Consider the following 26,696-nt stretch of genomic DNA (forward strand, 5'->3'; position numbering starts at 1 on the left):
ACTGTAAATAGAAAATTTTACTGAAAGAAAACATTCCTTTATTTTTGAAAAAAAAAGAGAACTGCATTCAAAGATTTTCGAATTTTTTTTCGAAAATTCACTACTATACCATACAATTTTCTGTAACATTATCAAAATAATTTAAAATTTCATGGTTTTCCTTTCATTTGATTTATCAAGTTTGTTAGAGAGATTTCATCCTTATATTTAACCCTAACGATCGATGTAATAAAAATACAGGTGTAATTTTTAACAGATTTAAGTTGGTAAGCAAATTTTTGGAAATCTTAGAATGCAGTTCTATTTCTTTTCAAAAATAAAGGAATGTTTTTTTTTGAGAAAAAAATTCTATCTACAATATTAAGAGTAGGTACTTTCCCTCCAGGTGGCATTACAAAATTCCACCCTGTATAATATAAATCGCTCTTTCAGCATTTCAATTACTTAAACTTGCTTGATGAAATCTTTTTCAATTTTCTTTACATGGTCATAACATTTTCACCATTCCTCTGCACCAATTTGTGAGATACACCTGAAAATCCCAATAAAGCAGATATTAAGTAAGAATAATATAAAAAAACACAACGCTCCTTCTGACGCAGTTGGGTAATAAACTAAATGTATCAAAACATTTCAGCCCAACTTACTGTCAACTCGACGACGTGCTTTAAAATCATAGATTGACTTTGAATTATGCCTTATTTTACAATTCTCATTGAAAACAATATGACTTGCTTGAGCTTTTTCGACTTTTTCACAAAAATAACAAATAGGCATGAAGAGATTACAAAATTTCTGCAGCGACTGACAGATCTCTTGATTTACTTTGACAGGTGACATAAAGCCATAGACAATGGCCATATGAAAAACACACTTTTCCAATATTTTTGTTTGCCATGAGATTCTGGTACACCTATATCAGTTTTCAAAATGAGACTAAAATGCGAAAAGAAAGGCAAATCTTTTTCAAAAAATTTCAACTTGTAAGCTCAAAACTTTGTCCCACAGAAACAATAATGCATTAATGTCTATGGAACTAATTTCTATGCTCTATGCCCAAATTGTAAATGTCAGTTTTGTCAAAAAGTAAGCAAAGCACATTGGGGTTATTGTGTTCATTTTATTCTATTTTCTCGCAATACCTCATAGTTTTTATGTATTTTTGATAATTTAATTAATTATTTAGATATCCGAATGAGACGATGGAACTGATTATTTGAAGGCGTTTGTAAATTCTATGGAAAACGCGTGCTTAACAATAAGGCCAATTTATAGTGGTAAGTATTCTAATTATTTTGTTTAAATTCTATGCGATTAGCCGTAGTATTTTAGGTCACATGCTCTCTCCGTATGCGCGTGTTGTTACTGAATCCTTAACGTCATTATTTTTGCTAGTGATCGACAATATAATTTGCATACAATATTTCTTTCTGCCTGGTTGATTGATAGTTACTTGATTCAACCAATATGGTTTGACTTTATTATAATGCCATCCCATTCTCACATGGGTTTAGTACTTGATCCACTGTATAGTGTTTAGTGTTTTTAATTTCTATCCTGAATTTCTTGGGCTATGGAACATTCTGCACTGCTAGATTCTGAAGATGAGGTATTTAAAATAAGNAACCTTTAACTACTGACGTGGGGGCCTCTCAGGCCTTGCGAAAGTCAAATTGTTGAATTTCTCCTCTCCCACGTGCACGACACACCCGAATCTTTTAGTACCTTCGAGTTTCATTGCGCCGAGGCTGTCAACAACAGTGCACGTGATTGCACGCGCAATTTCAGTAGGTAAATTAATTTCAAAGTTTCTTATGGGCCTCTCAGGCCCCCACCTCAGTATTAGCGTAACTTTTTTTGTCTATAGTTTTCATTTAGTTTTCGTCTTTTATTGAAATAATTTGAAAAAATCTATAATATGGAGCCCACAGTATGTCGTCCGAGAAAAAGCGGTATCTCGGAAGTAAAAATAACCAGCATTTAACGAAAAATAGAAGAACAGTAGTTTTTGGCACGTATGCTAGGAAATGATAAGCCTGTACCTGTCTATCAAGATTAAAACGATGAAACCAAGTGCCATACATGTATTTTGAAGATTCAAATGAAATCTACATTTTAAAAACATGTATGGCTTCCTTCACTGAGCAAAGCAAGTTTATCCAGACTGTGTTTAATTCGCACTATTTGATGTATGTAATTTTTTCCCCCCTTTTTCATATTAGGATTACTGATATATCATTAGCTGAAAAGACTATTGAAAATTAAGATTCTAAGTTGATTTGTTGAATTTATGAATATTTTTCATGATAACTTTGTGAATCATGATTTCATGAGATTTTTGCCAAAAATGCTACATGTTTTCTAAATATTGAAATAATACGTACTTATTAACAAATAATTTACATAAAAATCGTTTTATTGTATTTCAATATAACCACTATTAATAATTATTAAACATAAAACCCTAAAAACATTATATATTTTTAAATACAAGCACACATATGTACGGGCCTCTCAGGCCCCCACGTCAGTGTTTACGTGAAAATAAATCCACCTCAGTAGCTAAAGGTTAAAATAAGCTACTCATATGTGGGTAGTTGTAACCTTTGTTTTTGTTGTCTAAATATGAAATGTGTGAATTTTATGGCTTATAATAATTGTGACGCTGCCATAATAAAAAAAAAAAGATGACTATAGGTGCAACTAATTCCTAATTAAGTGAAGGACTAATATTGACAGTCCACAGTTGAGAAGTATGTATAGAAATGAAGACATGCGATGCGTGCCGTAACCGTTCAGATCGGAGGGCGTCGGAGTCCCGGCCCGACGAGAGCGGGGGCGACCGCGACCCTCTGATCGACTCGCCCATAGTCTCCCAGGACGAGTCCTACGATAATCGCAATTTAGTAAGAATCGCTAAGATGTTCCATATTTGTAGTTGCACTATTTCTTTTTTGTGCACTTTATTCGAATTTGTGCACAATTTTTGTATTTTTTCATTAGGTAGTTTGTTTTATTTCAGTCATGTTTATTTTTTTTTCTGTAGATTAATGCATTAGAGAAAAATATCATTCTTTGTCAAAATATGTTGGCCTTGTTAGTCAAGTCCGAATGCAATTATAATCGCTGCGTAAACAACAACATAGCAAACATACCGATTAATCCAAACTGATAGGAGTAATCTTGGTTACGAAAAGTAAACAAAGAAATATCATGGGTCATTAACAGGCTTGATAAAAGCCATCGCTAATACATGTAGATTAAATCCGCCATATTAGATAATACTGGCCTAAGTGGCCTTCTAATAGTGATACTTTATACTTTATTGTCTATCTCATTTTTACAACACGACAAAAAATTTTTTCATTTAAATATGTAAAAAAAAATTTACAAATTCAAAGGTAAACTTAAAAAAAGTTTGTAGGACAGTGCAGTCAAATAATAAAAGTTATCTTATCACACTTTATTGGATTGAATGAGGCGGCATAGAGCTTAATAAAGTGGTGCCAATGTATCAGATAAATGTGCGAATACATTTGCTACAAAAAAAACATGAGTGTCATACATACTGTGACATACACTATAAGTAAGTAATTTTGTTCCACATAAAGAGCTTAAATTCCTTAATTAATGCTTAAACAATTTTTATAAAGAAACTGTATATAAAAAATATGTACTCTTTTTTGTGTAAGATTTTTTTTCTGCTATAAGCTATTAAATTTAATATTACCAGTAAGAAATGCTTAATTAATCAATAAAATCATTTTTTTTTATCTAAATAAGCTATATCTGAATAAAAATAATACATTTAAAAAACTTACAATGGAAGATAAAATGTAAAAAAATCTGATAAGTTCTATTATTTTCGCGCGCTCCTTTAGTGTAAGCGTGTACGCACCTTTATCGCTGGCCTTGCCACGCGGAAAACAGTCAGTGTAAATGTGTTAAGCAAAAATGTTGTGTGCATAGGTCAAAGAAATGGACTAGTGTGCTTACATTGATACTCATGAAAAAAATAGTAGTGCTTTTTTTAGATATTTAGAAATGTTATAGACAATGATTTGTGTTGTTAAGTGTAGTTAAAGTGATTACTGGACAATGAAAAAGAAAATTTACATAAATCCACCTAAAAAGGTAACTTATAATCATTTAAAAATAGGTACTAAATTAAAAAAAATAGCCAAAGTAAATGTATTCTATGTGCTATAACTATACCTATTTAGTTTTACGGTATATTTTGTACATGCATGTTGAAGTTGTTTTTTTTTACATTTATATTATTGTCTACCTACCCAACTTTGTGCATGCTGTTAAATCTTTTTAAAATACAGCACACATTATTACATACTATATTTCTTAGCTTTGTTAAATAAAAAATAAAAATACTGTATTTGTATATTGCCCTTTTTTATTAAAAACCTGTGTATAAAGGTCTTTACTGGAGTTAAATTCAGGTTAAAAGATTTCAATTATACTATAGCATTATTTGTTTTTGAAACAACATGAAAAACATCACTAATGTACAGTACAGTCACACTTACGACCATTTATACAAAAGCGTTTATTCCCGTAGGCCAGGGGTCGGCAACCTGTGGCTCACGCACGAGCCGCATGCAGTTTTATCAATATAAAGCTGTAACTATATTTCCTTATTTTATTATCAAACCCCTAAAATCACAGTATAGTATAGTAAATAGCTTCTAAAAAAATGGAAATATTTATACATAACTGTAATTTTTTTTATAAGCTGTCACTTTTTTGGCCCTTCCTCTCTTAAAAGTTTTGTCGACCTCTGCCTTCGTAGGTTAACTCAGATAGGTGATTAATGTTGTACTAACACTGAACCTAGCGCACGTATTAATAAACTGTACTAACTCAAAAAAGTTGTTAATGCAGCCTGGGACGTCTTAATCACAAGGTGGACCAAATGACCTTAAGGTTGCAGAATGATACTGGAGGCTATTTGCTTCCAACCGGCTATAACTGTGATATTTGGGATATGCCTATGTTCAGCAGTGGACGTCCTGTGGCTGAAATGATGATGACGATGATTCGAAAANCTCGAAAAATTGTAAAACAGATTTTTTGAGTTAACGCAGTTTATTACTGCGGGTTGCAGACCAAGAGCTAAATGCGAGATACGCTAAACTAATTTAGCTTGGCTCTTGATCTGTAACCTGCAATGTGCATATAGATTGGTCTGCGAGCACGTAGAATTTTGTCCAATGACCCCAAGCTACCCATCCTTATCGCTCGCGCGTAATTATGTTGCTATCACGCTCGCATACTCACTGCGGGCGCCCGTCGCACAGTCGCGACAGCAATATAATTACGCGCGAGGGATAAGGATGGGTAGCTTAGGGTCATTGGACAAAATTCTACGTGCTCACAGACCGGGCTTTAGTTTTCTCCAAATACAAATTTAAATTTTGAACAACCAGCAACGAATTCAAATTTGGAACCGTTCTGTGCGCAGTCGTGCGGCATCTGCGCTATGTTCCCTTCGTGCATGTCGCTGCTGTCGCGGCGGCCGGACGCGCCCGCGCCGCGGCCCGGGCAGGCGGCCGTCGTGCTAAATGTATACGACATGTATTGGACCAACTGGTGAGTGACACGCTGATTTCTTATACAGGCTGTAAAACACTGACGGAGGTAGATGGATCCAAGACGCATCTGACAAGCCTAACATGTCTTATAATTTAACCTATATTAGGCTTCCCAGGGCCGTCTTTAAACTACTGGAGGCCCTGGCCATTTAAGAACCAAAAGGCCCCCTTGATCGCGGGGCCCTGGACACGTGTCCAAAGTGCCCAGTGGGAACAAGGGGCATGAGGCTTCCTCAGTGCGTCTTAGGCCCATCTATCTTCGGTGTCAGTGCGATATCCTAATTTTGGGACAACCTGTATATGGGCTTGCTCATGTTCGTAACTTCCCTGAAAATTGTAAACCCCTACATACCTAACTTGTTTTTTTTATGTGTGTGTGGCAAGAGCAGGGGAATCCTGTCTAAAAAATCTGATTTTTTCTGATTCTGACTGAAAGACACAACGACCCCCCACATATTTCTACAACGGCCGGTCCTGTGATTCCCGTATCCTCCTGCTCCCGCGACCTTCAACAGATCGTCAGTCTACCGAAGTCGGTCTAATGAAAAAGTAAATATTCTACATGACATATTTCATCTTATCTAATCATAGACTTATTAACAGTTTTATTTATTACCACCAGCTACATCAATAAAATGAGAATGTAAAATATCTTTTGGGTAGGCCAAATTGAATTCTAAAGCCCTCCTCGCCCACAGCGACGTTTTGTAGCGATGCAGTCGCGCTGCTGTAGCGCGTTAGTAGCGCGTTGGCATCACTTCTGTAGTGCGTTACAATGAGGGCCATCGTTTTTATACTTAACAGTTGGCACCCCTGGCGATTGACAGGACCTTACTCTACAGTGGCGCCATCTTGATGAGTGCAAATGCGATAGTCCTCCTACCACTTTAGCGCTCACAAGTTGGCGCCACTGTCTTCGCTACTAGCAAGTGACAGGACCTTACTCTACAGTGCAGTGGCGCTAACTGGTGAGCGCTAAAACGATAGCCCTCATTATAATCGCTACGTGCGTTTCGGACAAAAAGTCGTCGTGAGCGACAGCCCTAATGGCATCGTTTTTCTCAGGTACACAGCCGGCGCAGGCGTTGGTGTGTTTCACAGTGGGGTCCAAGTTCACGGCTCGGAGTGGGCGTACGGCGGCCATCCATACGCCTTCACGGGCGTCTTCGAGATCACGCCGCGCGACGAGAGAGAGCTGGGCGAGCAGTTCCGGTTCAGGTGAGTGTGCCAGGCCCTCAGGGGGTCCAGGCTCGCAGAGGGTCCAGGCCACAGCGGGGTTCAGGCCCGCAGGGGGGTCCAGGCCACAGCGGGTTCAGGCCCGCAGGGGGTCCAGGCCACAGCGGGGTTCAGGCCCGCAGGGGGGTCCAGGCGCGCAGGTGGGTCCAGGCCTGCATCGGGGTCCTGGTCCGCAGGGGGTCCATGCCACAGCGGGGTTCAGGCCCGCAGGGGGGTCCAGGCCACAGTGGAGTCCAGGCCTGCAGGGGGTCCAGGCGCGCAGGGGGGTCCAGGCCTATATCGGGGTCCTGGTCCGCAGGGTGTCCAGGCCACAGCGGGGTTCAGGCCCGCAGGGGGGTCCAGGCCACAGCGGGGTCCAGGACCGCAGGGGGTCCAGGCCACAGCGGCGTCCAGGTTCATGGCTCGGAGTGGGCGTACGGCGGCCATCCATACGTCTTCACGGGCGTCTTCGAGATCACGCCGCGTGATGAGAGCGAACTGGGCGAGCAGTTCCGGTTCAGGTAAGTGTGCATAGCCCGATAGATTAGCAAGCTGAAGTGGCAATGGGCAGGGCACATAGTACGCAGAAATGATGGCCGATGGGGCAGCAAGGTTCTGAAATGGAGGCCGCGTACCGGAAAACGCAGCGTGGGACGTCCACCTACAAGGTAAAGGTAGCAGGGAAGCGCTTAACGCAGGCCGCTACCAATCGATCAACATGGAAAGCATTGGGGGAGGCCTATGTTCAGCAGTGGACGTCCTATGGCTGAAATGATGATGATGAGTGTGCTGCGGTCCTCAGGGTTCCATCCAGGCCCGCAGGGGGTCCAGGGCCACAGCGGGGTCCAGGCTTGCGGCGGGGTCCTGGCTTGCAGTGGGGTCCTGGCCCACAGCGGGGTCCAGGCCCACAGCGGGGTCCCGGCCCATAGCGGGGTTTCAATGCCTAATACGTTAATATGACATGTGCCACGATTTTGGTATAAAAAAATACAACAGCACCTAAGTAATTAATTTCTTGTAGTAGATTAATCCAATTAGATCTAGTTGTCTACATAAAGAATATTCATTATTATGAATGGATAGTTGAGTTGCTCATTCCTACTTTTTTTTACAAGCTCTTGTTATTATATTTCCGGTCTTCAAAATATCCGTAGATAAGTTGCTAAGTGATATACAGGGTGTCCCAAAAACAATGGATAACCCTGTAACCATCGATAGGCCTCGCCATGGTCTCCCTAACGTCCAATTTTGACCCCAGTAAAAATATCACCGTTTTCAAGATTTTTAAGTTTTTGTGCATTTTTAGAAAATTGCCACCTGCGATTACTTTTTCTCATGCCATTTCTACAAATGAGGATACTTTTCAATCTAGTTTTTTTCCTTATCACAAGGGATAGTTGGGCTATCAAAAGAAAAGATTAAAGTTCAACAAACTGGTTTAAAAGTTTGAAAATTTTAAGAAATTGCAGAGAAGAAAGAAAAATTAATTCATTGTCTTTCACTTTTGATCAGCCATCGTGTAAAAAAAATGTAGGAAGACCATCGTGCCCATTACATTAAAAACTTCCTTGGTTAATTGAGATTTTGAAAAGGTATCACAAGCTTATGTATTCTGTATTATTTTTATCTTATGGCTACTTGAATAGCAACTAGTATGAAAACTGCAAAAATGAGTTTTTCTCGTAATACTTAAACTAAGACTGCCAAGTAGCATTAAATACAAATGGATAATTTTTAGCGTAGGAATTTTAATAAAGCAACATTTTATCATCATCATCATCATCATTTCAGCCATAGGACGTCTACTGCTGAACATAGGCCTGTACCCCAATGATTTTCATAATGACCACTTGGTAGCGGCCTGCATCCAGCACCTTCCTGCTTACCTTTATGAGGTCGTCGGTCCACTTTGTAGGTGGACGTCCTACTATGCGCTTTCCGGTACGTAGCCTCCACTTGAACCCTGTTGACCCATTGGCCGTCCGTTCTGCGTTTTTGTGATTACTTATTTTTTGTTTGACACCTTATAAATGTGTCTATAGACAGATGCCCGTGATGATACACGGATCGGAAACGTGTTTTTTTTGCCCAGCGTGCTATGGAAGGGGCTATTGTCGGGTTTCTTTACGAAACCGTATCAGAAATTAGGAGACCTGTAAACGAACTAAAGTCGCTGACATAGCCCGACGGATCAGCAAGCTGCAGTGGCAAAGGGCAAGGCACAGTAGTTCGCAGAACTGCGGCAGCAGGGTTCAAGTGGAGGCTACGTACCGAAGAGCGCATCGTAGGACGTCCACCTACAAAGTGGACCGACGACCTCATAAAGATAAGCAGGAAGGTGCTGTATGCAGGCCGCTACCAAGCGGTCATTATGAAAATCATTAGGGTAAAGGCCTATGTTCAGCAGTGGACGTCCTACGGCTGAAATGATGATGATGATAAAATGTTGCTTTATTTAAATTCCTACGCTAAAAATTATCCATTTGTATTTAATGCCACTTGGCAGTCTTAGTTTAAGTATTACGAGAAAAACTCATTTTTGCAGTTTTCATACTAGTTGCTATTCAAGTAGCCATAAGATAAAAATAATACAGAAAACATAGGCTTGTGATACCTTTTTAGAATTTCAATTAACCAAGGAAGTTTTTAAGGTAATGGGCACGATGGTCTTCCTACATTTTTTTTACACGATGGCTGATCAAAAGTGCAAGACAATAAATTAATTTTTCCTACTCTTCTGCAATTTCTTAAAATTTTCCTACTTTCAAACTAGTTTGTTGAACTTTGATCTTTTCTTTTGATAGCCCAACTATCCCTTGTGATAAGGAAAAAAATTAGATTGAAAAGTATCCTCATTTGTAGAAATGGCATGAGAAAAAGTAATCGCAGGTGGCCATTTTCTAAAAATGCACAAAAACTTAAAAATCTTGAAAACGGTGATATTTTTACTGGGGTCAAAAATGGACGTTAGGGAGATCATGGCGAGGCCCATCGATGGTTATAGGGTTATCCATTGTTTTTGGGACACCCTGTATGTAACTGCAAACTACATACTCGTCATGCAATACCGTACGTCTTTAGTAGGTCAACTTTCGTCACTTGACGACATTCTGTGCGCTACTGATGGGGCCATAAGGTCAGATCAAGGCCTGACGCCTGTCTGGTGTCACGGCGTGTCAAGGGCGACAATGATAGCTATATCGTGGCACCGATCGAGCGTGGAACCTGTATCGATGTCAGGTGTATCGATTGCTTTGTGAAAGACTTGGGACAAACTTTTTAGTTTTAGAGTACAGCAGCGTCAAATATTTCGTGACAAAGTAGCCGAAAAGTTCGCAACTCGTCATTTAGTTTTTGTGTTGTCATTTAAACTTTCAGGCCAGTTTGAGTGTCACGAACTATTTTGACGGTGACTGTACGTTAAAGTTGAACAGTACAAATCAGATATTTATTTGATTTATGTATGTTTGCGTTGTTGTAGGAAATTAGTTTTAAAGTGGCATTTAGTATGGAAATGTAATTTGAAAGTAGTTTTCAACACGAATGTAACTTTTATTAGTAAGCCGGTACAAATAATTACAACCTGCGGTACCTATTGCAAAACAACGCTCAAAACTCGATACAATCTCTATTATAGACATAGATTTTATCCTATGATTTGTCTAGATATTGAACTTAGAACCAATCAAAAGCTCCAGTATATGCATGAAAAATCGTCTTTTGTGCTTCGTTCAATCTTATGCAACATCGTCACATTATGAAATGTGGGAATATGCTATCGTACATACTACACGTACATGTTACATTGAAATAACAGTATGTAATCGATATAAACCAGATAAAGACCCGTTTGTCCCAAACCCTATAGATTTTTCAAAAATAGGAATAACTAACCCCTCATGATAGGCTAAATTATGCTTGTTTCGTATGAGGCACTTCACCAAAATAGTCCAGCGGTGACGGGGTTCGAACCCGCGTTTCTTGGATTTCGGTTCGACAAATCCAATTCCGTCACTTGACCTATGTGCCGCATTCAATTTCTAACGTAATCCCCGTTTGTTGCAGACAAAGCGTACACATAGGGTATACGGACTTCAGCGAAGAGGAGGTGCGGCGGTTAGTGGCCGAGCTCGGCAAGCAGTTCCGCGGTGACAGGTATGTATACTGCATCATCATGATCTATTTATAGGTCACCCAACAAATGTTGATCCCATCAACACAAGCAAAGATTTGTGTCAGTATACGCTGCGCTGATGTCTAGCGTAGTCGGACTGACAAGTCTTGCAGACATTTAACTAAAGCGTGGCAACTGTGGGTCTAGATAAAGTGCACATTATAATCGCAAACCAGTCGAAAAATGGTCGAAAGGCCTTATTTTTGTATGGAGTTATGACTAATATGTATTGCATCAGTGTGACTACGTATTTGCCTCAAGTTTCGTTGAGCGACCTATATCGTTTCAGCCATCAGAAAAAAAAGAAACAATTTGTTTAGAATTTTAGATCATTCATCTGTTTAATTTAATGTGCTGTTTNTGGGTTCCAGGCCTATAGCAGGGTTTAGGCCTCTGCGGGGTCCAGGCCACAGCGGGGTCCAGGCCCGCAGGGGGTCCAGGCCACAGCAGAGTCCAGGTTCACGCCTCGGAGTGTACGGCGGCCATCCATACGCATTCACGGGCGTCTTCGAGATCACGCCGCGCGACGAGAGAGAACTGGGCGAGCAGTTCCGGTTCAGGTGAGTGTACCAGGCCCTCAGGGGGTCCAGGCTCGCAGAGGGTCCAGGATCGCAGGGGGTCCAGGCCTGCAGGGGTTCCAACCTCGGAGGGGGTCCAGGCCTGCAGCGGGGTCCAGGCCACAGAGGGGTCCAAGCCCCCAGTGGGTTCCAGGCCTAAAGCAGGGTTTAGGCCTCTGCGGGGTAGGGATGGGCAAATGGAAAAAAAATATCGATATTTATCGTATCGATATTTTTCAAATATATCGATATATATCACCCAAGAAATATCGATATTTCGATATATCGATATTTTTTGCGCAATTTGCAATTATTTATAAAAAATGCCAATATATTCGAAATTTTACAGCAAACACACATCTGGCTGTTTTTACATCATCTGTTTTATTATTAAAAAAAACAGCCTACTACATACCTACTCTTTTTCTAAATCGAAATCGGATTGGTCGAATACATGATGATGTGACGCATGAGCATTGAGCAGACAGCAGAGCTTTAAAAATATATCGATTTTGATATCTGAAAATAAATATCGAAAGTCGATATATCACGGGAAAAAATATCGCTGATTTATATCGATATTTTTCCGAAAAAATATCGATATTTTGATATATCGATATTTTTTACCCAAGCCTACTGCGGGGTCCAGGCCACAGCGGGGTCCAGGCCACAGCGGGGTCCAGGCCACAACAGGGTTCAGGCCCACAGCGGGGTTTAATAATACGTTAATATGACATGTGCCACGATTTTGGTATAAAAAATATTAAAATGCAGCAGAACGTAATGTTTTGTTGACTAAACCAATTAGATCTAGTTATGTTATCTAAATAATCAATAGTAATTTAGAATGGACAGTTGACAATGTAGACATCTTATTAGTTTTTTTTTCCAGTCTTCAAAATGTCCGTAGATAAGTTGCTAAGTGATGATAACTGCAACCCACATGCAATACCGTACGTCTTTAGTAGGTCAACTTTCGTCACTTGACGACATTCTGTACGCTACTGATGGGGCCGTAAGGTCAGATCAAGGCCTGACGCCTGTCTGGTGTCACGGCGTGTCAAGGGCGACAATGATAGCTATATCGTGGCACCGATCGAGCGTGGAACCTGTATCGATGTCAGGTGTATCGATTGCTTTGTGAAAGACTTGGGACAAACTTTTTAGTTTTAGAGTACAGCAGCGTCAAATATTTCGTGACAAAGTAGCCGAAAAGTTAGCAACTCGTCATTTAGTTTTTGTGTTGTCATTTAAACTTTTAGGCCAGTTTGAGTGTCACGAACTATTTTGACGCTGACTGTACGTTAAAATTGGACAGTACAAATCAGATGTTTATTTGATTTATGTATGTTTGCGTTGTTGTAGGAAATTAGTTTTAAAGTGGCATTTAGTATGGAAATGTAATTTGAAAGTAGTTTTCAACACGAATGTAACTTTTATTAGTAAGCCGGTACAAATAATTACAACCTGCGGTACCTATTGCAAAACAACGCTTAAAACTCTATTCAATCTCAATCAAAGATTCTATCCTATGATTTGTCTAGATAGATATTGAACTTAGAACCAATCAAAAGCTCCAGTAAGTATAATATACATATACTTTTGTGCTTCGTTCAATGATATGCACCATCGTCACATTATGAAATGTGGGAATATGCTATCGTACATACATACTACACGTACGTACATGTTGCATTAAAATAACAGTATGTCATCGATATAAACCAGACAAAGTCTATAGAATTTTTAAAAATAGAGAAAGTACCGCTAACCCGTCCTGTTGCGAATCAGTTCTTCGCCAAAATAGTTCAGCGGTGACAGGGTTCGAACCCGCGTTTCTTGGAATTCGGTTTCCAATTCCGACACTTGACACTATGTGCCGCATTCAATTTCTAACGCAATGTCCGTTTGTTGCAGACAAAGCGTACACATAGGGTATACGGACTTCAGCGAAGAGGAGGTGCGGCGGTTGGTGGCCGAGCTCGGCAAGCAGTTCCGCGGTGACAGGTATGTATACTGCATCATCATCATCTATTTATAGGTCGCCCAACAAATTTTGATCCCATCAAGTATCAACACAAGCAAAGATTTGTGTCAGTATACGCTGCGCTGTCTTGCGTAGTCGGACTGACAAGTCTTGCAGACATTTAACTAAAGCGTGGCAACTGTGGGTCTAGATAAAGTGCACATTATAATCGCCAAAACCAGTCGAAAAATGGTCGAAAGGCCTTATTTTTGTATGGACTAATATGTATTGCATCAGTGTGACTACGTATTTGCCTCAAGTTTCGTTGAGCGACCTATATCGTTTCAGCCATCAGAAAAGAAGAAACAATTTGTTTAGAATTTTAGGTCATTCATCTGTACTATTTTCTGTCGGCAACATATCAATCTAAACTTGTCTTAAGTAATTTTATTAGAAGTAATTTTGTAATTCACTGTATGCTTAATTTAATATGCTGTTTACAAATCCTCAAAAAGTGGAATCAAGGATCTGACTCATTTACTTCTTCAAATAAATTATTTTTAATACGAAGCTTAGTCATTAATTATTGTTATTTTAACGGAACCATGATTAATTTCAGATACCATCTTATGAACAACAACTGCAATCACTTCACATCTGCCTTTTGTCTGGTAAGTCAAGCCAAAACACTATTCATCTTATGTAGTTGCAATACGTTCTCTTTTGCAATGAAAATGTACAGCAGTTCTCTTGACTGTATATGACGTTTATTTACGTCAGAATAAACGTCATCTAGTCAACAATAACTTTTGACGTGCGTGTAAATGAAGTTCCGTGGATAATGTTCACTCATCGTTTAGTTCTAGCTACATAAAATTAGTGTTACTAAATTTTAAGAAAATGGTTATGTGACCTTGTCCTTTCTAAGTTGTGGCTTTAAAACTGAACGCTACCTTGTTTTAATTTAGAATCCTGCTACACTAGCATTATAATGAAGTAGAACTACTTAGTGATTTGGTTGCGTGTATGTTACATGTTTGTAACTGAAATAAACTAATTTAAATAAATAAAAGACATTAGTCGTTTCACTTGTCATAACGGTTTTCATGCTCTATTTTTCTCCTTCAAGACTTTTCGGTAAAATGTAGCCTATGTCAGAATACAATCTTTCTCTACTGTTTATCATAACTAAGTTGTAGAGCGGTGTAAGCGTAAAAACGGAACAAAGTTATAAACTTACGTATTTATAACATTGCGTACATTAAGGCTGGGTTGCACCATCTTACTTTAACTGTAACAAACGTCAAAAATCTGTTAAACTCCATACAAAACACCAATTATTGTTATATTACGGTTATAGGTGGTGCGACTCAGCCTAATAGTTTAAAAACTTCACAAAGTAAGGTGCTCAGATAATTGAAACGTTTAAACATTAACAGGTGGTGTGTCGACGTAATTATAAGTTGTTGTACGACCCTGAATGGCTAAACTAAAGCTTCTAGGTCACATGAATTAAATAAGTTACTTTTATAAAAATCAATATGTCTGTCGCGTTCATAGAGGAATACATTCTGTTTAATGAATTATTAATATGCTATTTTTAAGGTTACAAACTTAACGACAGACATGAATTATGCTAGAGAAAAAAAAATTGTTGTAGACCTCTAAAACATTTAATTACATCCTATAAATGAAATATTATTTTTTAAATTAATTCGTATGTGGCCTACTTACATACTTCCGAAAGTTCCGAACACGTAAACTTGCAGGAGTTTTTACAACGAACTGTTTTGAGAACTAGTTAATAATATTCAACAATAAATAAATGGACAGACAGCTAAGGTTACTTTTACATTTTCTTTATCTTTTTCACATCATCATCATCGTCATCACTGCAGGCTTACACGATCCTCTCTAATTTACCAGAGGCAAATGGACGATTTGCCCTACACTATAATATTTTGAATCAATATTTTTAGTTACTCGAAGCTAATCGTACCTCTGATTTAGCTCATTCCATGCGTACATTTGTGTAATTGATATGGCGCAGTTACACTATGCGGGATATTGATCGAGACATAGTGTAAACATGCACTTCAGTTAATTTCGTCGTGTGTCGCCCATACTTCGGTGTGCGTGCTCGTGCTTCGTCTCGGTCAATTTCCCGCATAGTGCAACTGAGCCGACACGATGTAACAAGGGAATACAATTGTAAAGGAAATCAGAGACAGATAACATCATTATCTGGTTGAGTGACCCACACAAAGGTGAAGCGAGGCGACGAATTATCGTTTATTAGCTCACTATCTACCGTCTAACTGGGCGAGTCGACGACCTCCGCTCGATACGAGCCCGTATTTAAATTGACGAGTACTTATGAATCAACGTTAAAAAGATTTCTAGTAGTTTGTAGTACAAATGGGAGGGTTCACCGAAATAGTCCAGAGGTCGAAAATCGGAACTAGCATCCTCTACAATCAACCGTTGGACGATGAATAGGTCTAAAATATATGAATCGTAACTTAGATTTGCCTTCTCTGACTATGGGACCAAATTATGCGAACATCAGGCCTCTTCAACCCGTCTGGCCAGTTTGGAGACTGTAGAGCAAATCAAATGGGCTTCTGGTAAATTAGAGAGGGTCGTGTTCCTGCATTGGTGACTAAATGACTTGGTGATAACGATGAATATTTTGGTCTTTGGGAGCATTCTGCGATTGAACTGTCAAATGCCAATGGCGGATTATAAAGTGTGTCACACTAAATCTAGCTAAAAATAAATATTTATAAGTAAACTTATTTGTTAAACGCTTGAGAAAGTTACGAAAGTATTCAGATTACTTTTATTATATTAAACCTTTTTAAGCATGCGTAAAATGATTGTTTGATTTCCTGACTTATTTACACATTCATAATATTGAACGATTTAAAATATTTAAAACTTTCCCCACATATATCATTAGTTTATGATAATTAAATATATTATTAAGAAAACAGTTCATTGCTACGTTTGTTTGTTTGTTCTTTATTCAATGGATTCCTAAGGATAGTTTGCGTCAAGCTGCAGTACATCTAAAGTATCCATACAAAAGCATTTGTTTTATTATTTAAAACGTAATCACCCGGAACAAATAACGCGAGATGAGGTAAAAAATATCGCCGCACTTACGTTCATATAATAACAATAGAATTGCTCGCGATATCCTTGATTCAGGCCAATTAAGGCGGTTAATTAACAATGTAAAACCACGCACGTGCTGTCATTCAGTGGGCGTACAGTCAAAATAATTAATGTTTTAGTGGAGTTTTCTTTTGTTACAGTTGGATTTATTGAGTGTACCTTTTCTAACATACTTAAAAGCGATTTTGGCCCTTATTGACGGTCAATAACAACCTCAACCTAGCCTAGACTAGATTGAGAATGACGCAGAATGAGCAACTCGACTGAAAATGTGTACGAAATGTATTATAATCTGGGCTTTTTCAAGGCGAGAGTGAATAGCCACTTACAGGGCAGATATGTACCATTGTTCCCCGTAGGTCTAAGTTAAGCCTAACTTCGAACCCTACAGGAGATTTATAAATGAAAAACTGTATTTTTGAAATGATTATATTACAAGATTAAATTAAGATGCGCGCGCGCGATGGTCGTACGGAGTAGAGACTAGACTGCATCTCACTTAACATACACTAGGTGTACCTGCCTTGTTATGCATAAAAAAACACATATTAGGATTTGCTGCACTGCAATCCTTCCTGCGGCCTGCGGCCAGGTCACTGTTGCTCATACACGATGCGCGCTGTTTTCACTCTGACCTGACCGCAGATCGCATCCAATGTAACAAATCCTTTTGAATCTAGTAGGTACTCATTTTACGAAGGGCACATTCTGCGTCAAACCGTATTTGGGCTCGTCTACTGAGCTCTTCCAGAGTTCACAGGTTTGTTTCCCCACACGACCTAAGTATGTTTCTTCCAACAATGTTGTGCAACGATGTCGTTGTGTTGCAGGCGCTGTGTTCCCGCGACATCCCGGCGTGGGTGAACCGGCTGGCGTACGTTAGCTCGTGCGTGCCCTTCCTACAGCGCTGCCTGCCCAAGTGAGTGTCTTTCTTCTTTGCTTATTTTTAGGGTTTCGTACCTAAGGAAGAGAGTCTCACAAAATGTGACAAGGGGGAGGGAGGGTGCCAAATATAATGAAATTCGTGTGACGTAATTTATGGATGGCCCCAAAGGGTAAAACGGGACCCTATTACTAAGACTTCGCTGTTTGTCTCTGTCACCAGGCTGTGTCTCATGAACCGTGATAGTTAGGCAGTTGAATTTTTACAGATGATGTATTTCTGTTGCCGTTATAACAACAACTATTATAAATAGAATAAAGTAAATATTGCAGGGCTCCCACAAAAGTGGTGTTTTTTTTAGCCATACGATGTTATGGAGCCGTATGGTGACGGCAGAGTAGAATACATTTGTCACCAATCCCTACTCTTCCCGCGGGTGTCGTAAGAGGCGACTTAAGGACTACACATCAAACAGAGAACGGGCAGCAGCGCTGTCTGAAAAACATCAACTTAAACTGCGATCTCCAACCCGCCTGCCAAGCGTGGGGATTATGGCAAAACCCTCCACTATAGTGGAGGAGGCTCATGGTCCAGCAGTGGACTGTAAAGGGCTGTTGATGATGATGTTATGGTGTAAGTTATTGTGAGCAATGATTGCATCCTTGTGTTGTGCGCAGGGAGTGGCTGACGCCGGCCGCGCTGCAGCAGTCTTTAGCGGCGCACTCGCGCTCGTCGTCGCCGCACACGCCGCAGTAGCGTGAGTACTCTATGCTCTATGGCATTGTTTTTCAACCTTTTTCATGACGCGACCCCCTAGTATGAAAAAAATATTTGCGACCCCCCGACCGTTAGTGTTTTTTTTTTCATACCTTTTACAAAGATGTTGTAGCGACCGAATTCTTCAATTTGTACAACATTTATGCATTTGCATAATTAGATTTCGGATAAATCTAGCTTTACAACTTCTCTGATTTTTTACTGAGGTAGTTTTTACGAGCTCTCGCGACCCACAGGTTGAAAAACACTGCTCTATGGTAATACTGCTCTATGGTAATACTATAGATAAAGCGCAAGACACATTGAGCCCGCCGGGCCGCCTAAAAAAGCTTAAAAAAGCAAGCTGGATGCAGGCCGATGGATTAATAGCAAGCTGGAGTGGCAATAGGCAGGGCACATAGTACGCAGAACTGACGGCCGATGGGGGAGCAAAGTTCTGAAATGGAGGCTACGTATCGAAAAGCGTAGCGTAGGACGTCCATCAATAAGTTTAACCAAAGTTTTCATAAGGTACAGAAAGGTACTGGATGCAGGCTGTTACCAACCGGTCATCATGGAAATCATTGGGAGAGGCCTATGTTCAGCAGTGGACGTCCTATGGCTGAAAAGATAATGATGATGAGACTGAAGCAGTCATCTGTCCCAGAGGTCCCGGGCTCGATACCCAGATGGCCCGGGCTCGATTCCCAGAGGTAAAAAAATCTGGTCTGGTTTAATTGGTGGTAGAACTCGTTCCAAGTCCCACTGGCTATCTTAGTAACTAGCTAGCGTTTGAAGATTCCGGGTGAATTCAGATCAGTTTACAGGCTAAGAGCTTCTGCGTTGTAGATAAAAAACTTCTTTACTCTCTGCATCTATAAATAAAGTAATTATTGTTTAGAAATATTTAGCTCCTCCTACGACATGAAATCTCACTAGTTGGCGCCACTGACTTAGCCACTAGCGAGTGCCATTAGCATCAAATAAATATTGATTTTCTTTTACTTTTCTCCCACAGATCACGTACTGCGGTAATGCAGCCAGGAGTCGTCGTGTTGTGCGAATCTAGATCTAACGCTAGGTAAGACGTTTGGCGCATTGTCGATCCTCTACTGTTATTATAGCGTAGTCGTAAGCGTTATGCGTTATTGGGATAACGTTAAAGCGTTACAGTACCAGTCGCTGGCTGGAAAGAAAACAAAATTTTCGTTTTTTTGTATCATACAAAAGCATTTGTTTTATTGTTTAAAACGTAATCACCCGGAACAAATAACGCGAGATGAGGTAAAAAATATCGCCGCACTTACGTTCATATAATAACAATAGAATTGCTCGCGATATCCTTGATTCAGGCCAATTAAGGCGGTTAATTAACAATGTAAAGCCACGCACGTGCTGTCATTCAGTGGGCGTACAGTCCAAATAATTAATGTTTTAGTGGAGTTTTCTTTTGTTACAGTTGGATTTATTGAGTGTACCCTATCTGTATCTTTTCAAAATTCTTCTAGGCGATCTTGACCCTTATTAAAGGGGTGAAAGGGATAAGTTTACAATAAATATGCTTGTAAAGGAAACCTTTAATAAGGGATTGTATTGACGGTCAATAACCACCTAGCCTAGTGATTGAGACTGACGAATGAGCAACTCGACTAAAAACGTGAACGAAATGCACCTAGGTACTGCGAATTAATATTTGCTGCACTGCAATGCGTTCTGTGATCAGGTCAATGTTGCTCATACACGATGCGAGCTGTGTTCACTTTTACATGACCGCAGAAGGCATCCTTTTGAATCTAGTAGGTAGGGTAGGTACTGTTAATTGCGAAAAATCTAAAATGTTAAATAACGGTATCGTTGTGGCCAATGAGCTGTTGTCATAGTGTGACATTGACAACACGTCAATGTCACACTAGGATAAAACGTTAGAATAGCGGGACGCGCGGAGACGACTCCGCGCGCTTTTGTGCTAAGTGATGAATTGTATTTAAAATAAGGCAATATAATGTGAAAGATGAGTATCCAGTGTTTTATTTATGGGAATAGATCGACCGGCCTTTAATAGTACTAATTTTACGAAGGGCACATTCTGCGTCAAACCGGATTCGGGGTCGTCTATTGAAGTCCTCTCCTCTTCCAAAGTTCGCAGGTTCGATCCTCACACTATCCAAACAATGTTGTGCAACAATGCTATTGTGTTGCAGGCACTGTGTTCCCGCGACATCCCGGCGTGGGTCAACCGGCTGGCGTACGTTAGCTCGTGCGTGCCCTTCCTACAGCGCTGCCTGCCCAAGTGAGTGTCTTTCTTCTTTGCTTATTTTTACAGTTCCGTACCCAAGAGAAGGGTAAAAAATAATAAAATTCGTGTGACGTAATTTATGGATGGCCTCAAAGGGTAAAACGGGACCCTATTACTAAGGCCTCAGCCTCGAACTTAGCGGGCAGCGGGGCGGCGGCGGCGGCGGCGCGGGAGCGGCAGGATCTTATGCGTAAAATCAAATAGACCGGTTCTCGAAAACAGCGGCGCCGGAGCGGGCAACGAGCGGGCAGCGACGAGGGAGCGGGCAACGAGCGGGCAGCCCACTCCTTCTTTTGCCCACAATAAATCGAGCGTTAGGAATAAATTTGAATCGAAATAAAATTGTCGCCGTTGTTCAGACATTTCGTTTGCGAATAAAAACAAATATCTCGGCAACACAACCCCGAACACAACGCTTCGCCGCTAAAGCGCCGCGCGAGCTGCCCGCTTGTTTCGAGAACGGGTCTGCGTTGCCCGTCCCGCTCCCGCGCCGCCGCCGCTCCCGCCCCGCTTCCCGCTAAACTCGAGACTGAGGCTTAAGACTTCGCTGTCTGTCTCTGTCACCAGGCTGTGTCACATGAACCGTGATAGTTAGGCAGTTGAAATTTTTACAGATGATGTATAACAACAACTATTAAAAATAGAATAAAGTAGGTAATATTACGGCGTCCCGCCTGAGAGGGGGGCTCCCATATAACAAAAGTGTTCGTTTTTTTAGTCAGACGATGTTATGATATAAGTTATTGTGAGCCTGAGCAATGATGATTACATCCTTGTGTTGTGCGCAGGGAGTGGCTGACGCCGGCCGCGCTGCAGCAGTCTTTAGCGGCGCACTCGCGCTCGTCGTCGCCGCACACGCCGCAGTAGCGTGAGTATTCTACACTCTATGGTTTATAGCCTATAGACTACAGCAGCAAGCTGAATGCAGGCCGCTACCAACCGGTCATTATGGAAATCATTGGGGGAGGCCTATGTTCAGCAGTGGACGTCCGATGTCTGAGATGATGATGACGAGCTCGATACCCAGAGGGCCCGGGCTCGATTTCCAGAGGAAAAAAAAATGTTTGATTGGTGGTAGAACTCGTTCCAAGTCCACTGGCTATCTTAGTAGCTAACTAGCGTTTGAAGATTCCGGGTGAATTCAGATCAGTTTGCAGGTTAAGCTTCTGCGTTGTAGGTAAAAAAGTTCTTCACTCTCTGCATCAATAAAAATAAAGAAAGTAATTAATTATTGTTTAGAAAGATTTAGCTCCTCCTACGACATGAAATCTCACTAGTTGGCGCCACTGACTTAGCCACTAGCGAGTGCCATTAGCATCAAATAAATATTGTTTTTCTTTTACTTTTCTCCCACAGATCACGTACTGCGGTAATGCAGCCAGGAGTCGTCGTGTTGTGCGAATCTAGATCTAACGCTAGGTAAGACGTTTGGCGCATTGTCGATCCTCTACTGTTATTATAGCGTAGTCGTAAGCGTTATGCGTTATTGGGATAACGTTAAAGCGTTACAGTACCAGTCGCTGGCTGAAAAGAAAACAAGTTTTTTTTTGTGTCATATTTGCTTCAAAAGCGCCATCTCTTCGACGAAGATCAGACTATTCAGACATAGATGTTCTTTTTCCAATAACAGATGGCGCTGTATAAGACTTGATATTCGGCCAAAAACTTACATTACCAAGCTTCGTTCGGATCGCTTGGATTAAGTGATAAAATAATATTTTACTGAATCGGAATTGTTACTAAATTGCAAGATATTTTTTGAAAGTGACGCCTTATTGTATAATGTTTGAGCTTTTTACAATTCAATGTTATAAAGTGTTAATATAAGGATTTACAAAGATGTAAAATTGTAAAATAACTCTGTGCCTGTTTTTACACATTTGCTCTTTACCGTTTGCTAAGGAATCACGAATTTAGTTTACCCTCATTTCTTTTAACATTTGAATGTGCTTATGGCGTCCCATTGTACCTGAACAATTTTCCTTTGCCCCAAAGCATTCTAAAGTTATCCTTGTTGTAAAATTAATGCCTGGGTTCGCGCGTGGTACCTTTATCGAGCATTTAAATCGAGTTCATACTCATCACATCATAGTGATTCAAGATCAATCGATAGGCACTCACTCATATGGTGAATTTCAGAGTATCCCAATTTGAAACTATACGAATTTACAAAATACTATTATACAAACGAAAACTGCATATTATGAATAACTAGCTGACCCGGCGAACTTTGTTCCGCCTTAATGGCAATAAATAAGCACTTTTTTTTTAATTTCGAACGGGATAAAAAGTATCCTATGTCCTTCTCCTGGCTCTAAACTACCTCCCTGACAATTTTCAGCTAAATCGGTTCGGCCCTTCTTGAGTTATAAGCGAAGTAACTAACACGACTTTCTTTTATATATATATAAGATAGCTGGCTCTTATTTTAAAACAACCTCGCTCTCAATGACTCTTCACTCTTCAATGAGTTTTTTTAGACCTAAAAAGGACAGCCTAGTATCAAAAAATTCCAAATAAATCCACTGAAACGTTGCTAAACATTAGTTGAAGCGTCGAGTACGAATAAAATTGCAATGTTATCGAACTTAACAATAAATAATGCTCTAGTGTTGGGTCGTTATCGATTTAAAACTCGATAATTTCGATACCCAACGCGAACCCGGGTCGAGTTGTATAATACGTAGTCATAGTTCCGTCCGCGTGGTTTGTAATGAATGGTTCACACTACTGTCCTAAGTGCATTCTCGTTGTTCGTCAATTTGCGACATAATCCACGTATTGATAGAACGAAATTATTAGGGTACGTTAAGTTTTAGTGCGGTGTGTTGGCCATTTTTGACTTCAAGAAGTCTATAAACTTCGCTAGATGATGCGATTTTATTGGTTCTTTACAAACACATCCCTCGCTACACATCCTCGCACATCTTTGGTGGAAACGCAGCCTAAAGGACACAAACAAATTAAATAAAATACCGTAGGTTATGAATAAACTAAAGCTTCATACACTGCGACTTGTTGCAGAGATTCAGTCAGAAGCATGCGGTGATACGAAGTCAAAAATGGCGTCTATAATATTTATTTGAAAATTATAGTCCGACAGCAAAAATATCTAATAATAAACTTGACAATACAGTGAAGAAGTCTCTATTCTTCAAATCTTATAATGTTTTGACATACCTACTTAGAGTTAGATTGCAAAATCGAATCTTATGTTACATACATATTACATTATTACAAGTGACTGCTCCAAGTGAATGAGCACCTTAATGTCAGGTTTCACTAACATTTGTTGTCGGTCTGTAAAAAATTAAAATAAGTGAGTGTTAATTTAAATTGAATTTGTTGTAACTAGTGAATATTGTTGGAGTTTATTTAAATATTAGGTAAATAGATTTGTTTAAGGTCTCGTTGAAATGCATTTAGTACATACTGTGGGCTACGAGCCTGTCTCGTTTGGTCTCGTGCGGTTGGCTACAGAATATATTGATAATAATAATTAATATTATTCTTTCTTATTAGTTTTATTCGTGCCTTTTTGTGTAGGCTCATTGTCCCTTACAGAAAGACCGCTTTTTGTGCAGTTATATTTCTTATTTTATATTTGAATCGACCTTTTTTCTCCAAATGCACACTAATGTTAGAATTTTCAAACCATTTTCGACGGTATACTTATAAATTAGAGTACAATGTTTGTATGCCTTTTCTTAGTCATATTACTGAAGCCAACTGTACATAAAATGTACGGTTAACAGTGCGAATAGCTCGAAAGACTTCGTAATCTCAAAATCGAGCTGGTATTGTTCACTGTGCAAAAGGTGAAGGTGTGAGAAATTGTACGTTATTACATATTTCATAAGAGCGATAGTCGTATGTTAACGTCGCTAAGGTAAGGCCACACTTTTGACGTGTTGAATGCTGGTTGATACTCGCTTAGCACACGCTAAGTGTGGCTGTAGCCTTAAAAGGGTGACGTTTCTTATTAAGGTTCACATTTAAGTGCCATGTAAAGGAGTGAAAGTTATATTACTATTAGGTAAATATTTATCCTCTGACTTATGATACAAAGACGGAAAAATAACAGTAAGTACAGTTGATAAAAAAGTATCTCTAGTTTTCATTAAAATTTAAATGTGAAAAAAAAAACAATTAAAAAAATCCAAATATTGTGTTCCCAAAAAACCATAACAACCTTTTTATACTAGTAATATTTATTTAAAACGAAACCTAGTGTAATGTAGTTTTTTCATGTAATTAGTAAAGTTATTTAATGAAATGAATCTAAAATGTTTTCCTCTTTGTATTCATACGATTGTATTTGACATAAAAGACGAAAGTTAGTAGTTGTATCTTTGTAAAATAGCATTTTTCTTGACAATGCGCCAACACTTCATTGGGATGCGCGTACGTCGGTAGGAGGCAATGATAACGACCGTTGCCAATTGAAAATCGAACACATAACTTGCAACACCAACAATGGACAGCTAGTGTTGCCATGTAATAAAATTATTCAATGAAATAATATAAAATAGTCGTGATATTATTGCCCTCTGTATCCGTACACGCATTCCTGTTTAAATATTGAATTCACGATTATGTGCCACTTTTCACCTTAGTGTTTCAATTTATGACATTTTTGTGTAAGTAAATTTTAGTTAAGGTAACGATTGGCGAAACGAAAACGAGCCTTAAGCCGCCGGGTAGCATGGAATTGATTTTAAAATATTTTTCTCTATTTCTTTAGGGTATTCACAAATTATTTTCTGTTATGTATGTTGAGGCGCAAGCGTTAAATCTCTAGTTTCATGGTATGAAACCTCAGCGTATGGTCTCTATACGAATTCAGGTCAGTAATGTGACGAATGATCCGCGTACGAATGTTGTTGAAAATTGTGTTTGAATTGAAATCACAATTCATTAAAATATCAAGTTGGTAGAATCTTGATTGAATTACCAATGGCTTAAATTATGAACACGTGAACACATCGATTGTGCATGTGTTGTATAGATAAATCAAAGGCGATACCAAATGTAAAGGGTTACGCAAAACGTACCGCATTTACGCTCGTTTGGGCTCACCCTAAACGTTGAATGATTATTTTATTTTACTTACAATTTACATTATTTCTCGCGAGGTCCTAAATGTTAAATAAAGCACTAAATGAAAATAATAATGTATGCAAGCACTGAATAGATTAATGAGATAATTGGTTTTAATTTCATGTAATTTATTTTTAATGTAGGCATTTTATTTAGTTAATAATTTATATTAAACGCAGAATACGGAGCCACAAATTATTACTTTGTGTTATTGATTTCTATTGCACTCTTTTACAATAATATCGATACATTTAACGCGATTACGGAACTCACATTTCAATTTACCATTAACCATGAGCAAGCAAGGCATTTACCACAGCATCTATTGTGCATTTACTGTAAACGCCAATCTATACCGCTTTTTATACTAATTTATTTTGTCTTTTATTAAAATAATTGTGGTTTTAGGTTTTACAAATTCCTATATGCTTTACATCAATTTTATATTTTTACATAAAACACATTGGATATAGGATAATTTTATACATATACGCTGTTTGTAATACAATATGACATGTTAGAAAGTCCACCGAAGGAAGAGATTGGTTTGAAGAGACCAAATACAATGGAAAAATAGACGTTTCAGTAGTGCCTAAAATAACAATGTTACCTACATAGATAAGTTTAAAACAAAAATAGTGTAATCAATAAACATTTTCAATATGACTCTTTTTTAATTCAAAATATACTATAAAACCGCACTGTATATTATACATTACATCCATACTCTCGTTCTCATGACAATAATTATTTATATTTATTTAATTTTGTCTTATACTTACATTTTCCTAGCTATGCTTGTACTGATTGTAACATATTCATCAGCGCATTATATGGCTCGTAGTCAAAGTTCAGAATAAGTTAAAGCACTCTTAGATAGATGAACAGTTGTCGTTTTAGTTATGTACCTACCCTCAATATCTGCTCAAATCGGTTATATTACTTTGTTCTTATATTATAAGG

At 39.1% G+C, this 26,696-nt stretch overlaps 1 protein-coding gene across 4 annotated transcripts; it reads left to right on the top strand.

Annotated features, from left to right (window-relative positions):
- Positions 1-1,107: 1,107 nt before the first annotated feature.
- On the top strand, positions 1,108-22,280 carry LOC114363149 (deubiquitinase DESI2). 4 transcript variants are annotated; one of them, XM_028318793.1, is made up of 8 exons: positions 1,108-1,277; positions 5,477-5,604; positions 6,672-6,824; positions 10,887-10,976; positions 14,138-14,189; positions 17,529-17,617; positions 18,259-18,338; positions 19,356-19,546. In XM_028318793.1, the coding sequence occupies exons 2-7, from the start codon at positions 5,495-5,497 to the stop codon at positions 18,335-18,337; spliced, it is 573 nt and encodes a 190-aa protein (XP_028174594.1). In that variant the 5' UTR covers positions 1,108-1,277; positions 5,477-5,494; the 3' UTR covers position 18,338; positions 19,356-19,546. The 4 variants fall into 4 exon arrangements, with proteins under 4 accessions (XP_028174594.1, XP_028174592.1, XP_028174591.1 ...); XM_028318791.1 differs by lacking the exons at positions 1,108-1,277; positions 17,529-17,617; positions 18,259-18,338; positions 19,356-19,546 and adding exons at positions 2,751-2,906; positions 20,539-20,627; positions 21,422-21,501; positions 21,990-22,280; XM_028318790.1 differs by lacking the exon at positions 1,108-1,277 and adding an exon at positions 2,751-2,906.
- The last annotated feature ends 4,416 nt before the right edge of the window (positions 22,281-26,696 follow it).

Source organism: Ostrinia furnacalis, unplaced genomic scaffold (genome assembly GCF_004193835.3).
Source record: "Ostrinia furnacalis isolate ACB-3 unplaced genomic scaffold, ASM419383v2 OfSCF7013, whole genome shotgun sequence".
NCBI lineage: Eukaryota > Metazoa > Arthropoda > Insecta > Lepidoptera > Crambidae > Ostrinia > Ostrinia furnacalis.

Bases quoted from the DNA above. Each gene is read 5' to 3' on its own strand.
- LOC114363149 (XM_028318791.1), top strand. From the start codon at position 2,766: ATGAAGACATGCGATGCGTGCCGTAACCGTTCAGATCGGAGGGCGTCG. The intron at 2,907-5,476 runs GTAAGAATCGCT...TTCTGTGCGCAG, and splicing joins CCTACGATAATCGCAATTTA to TCGTGCGGCATCTGCGCTAT. The intron at 14,190-20,538 runs GTAAGTCAAGCC...ATTGTGTTGCAG, and splicing joins TCACATCTGCCTTTTGTCTG to GCACTGTGTTCCCGCGACAT.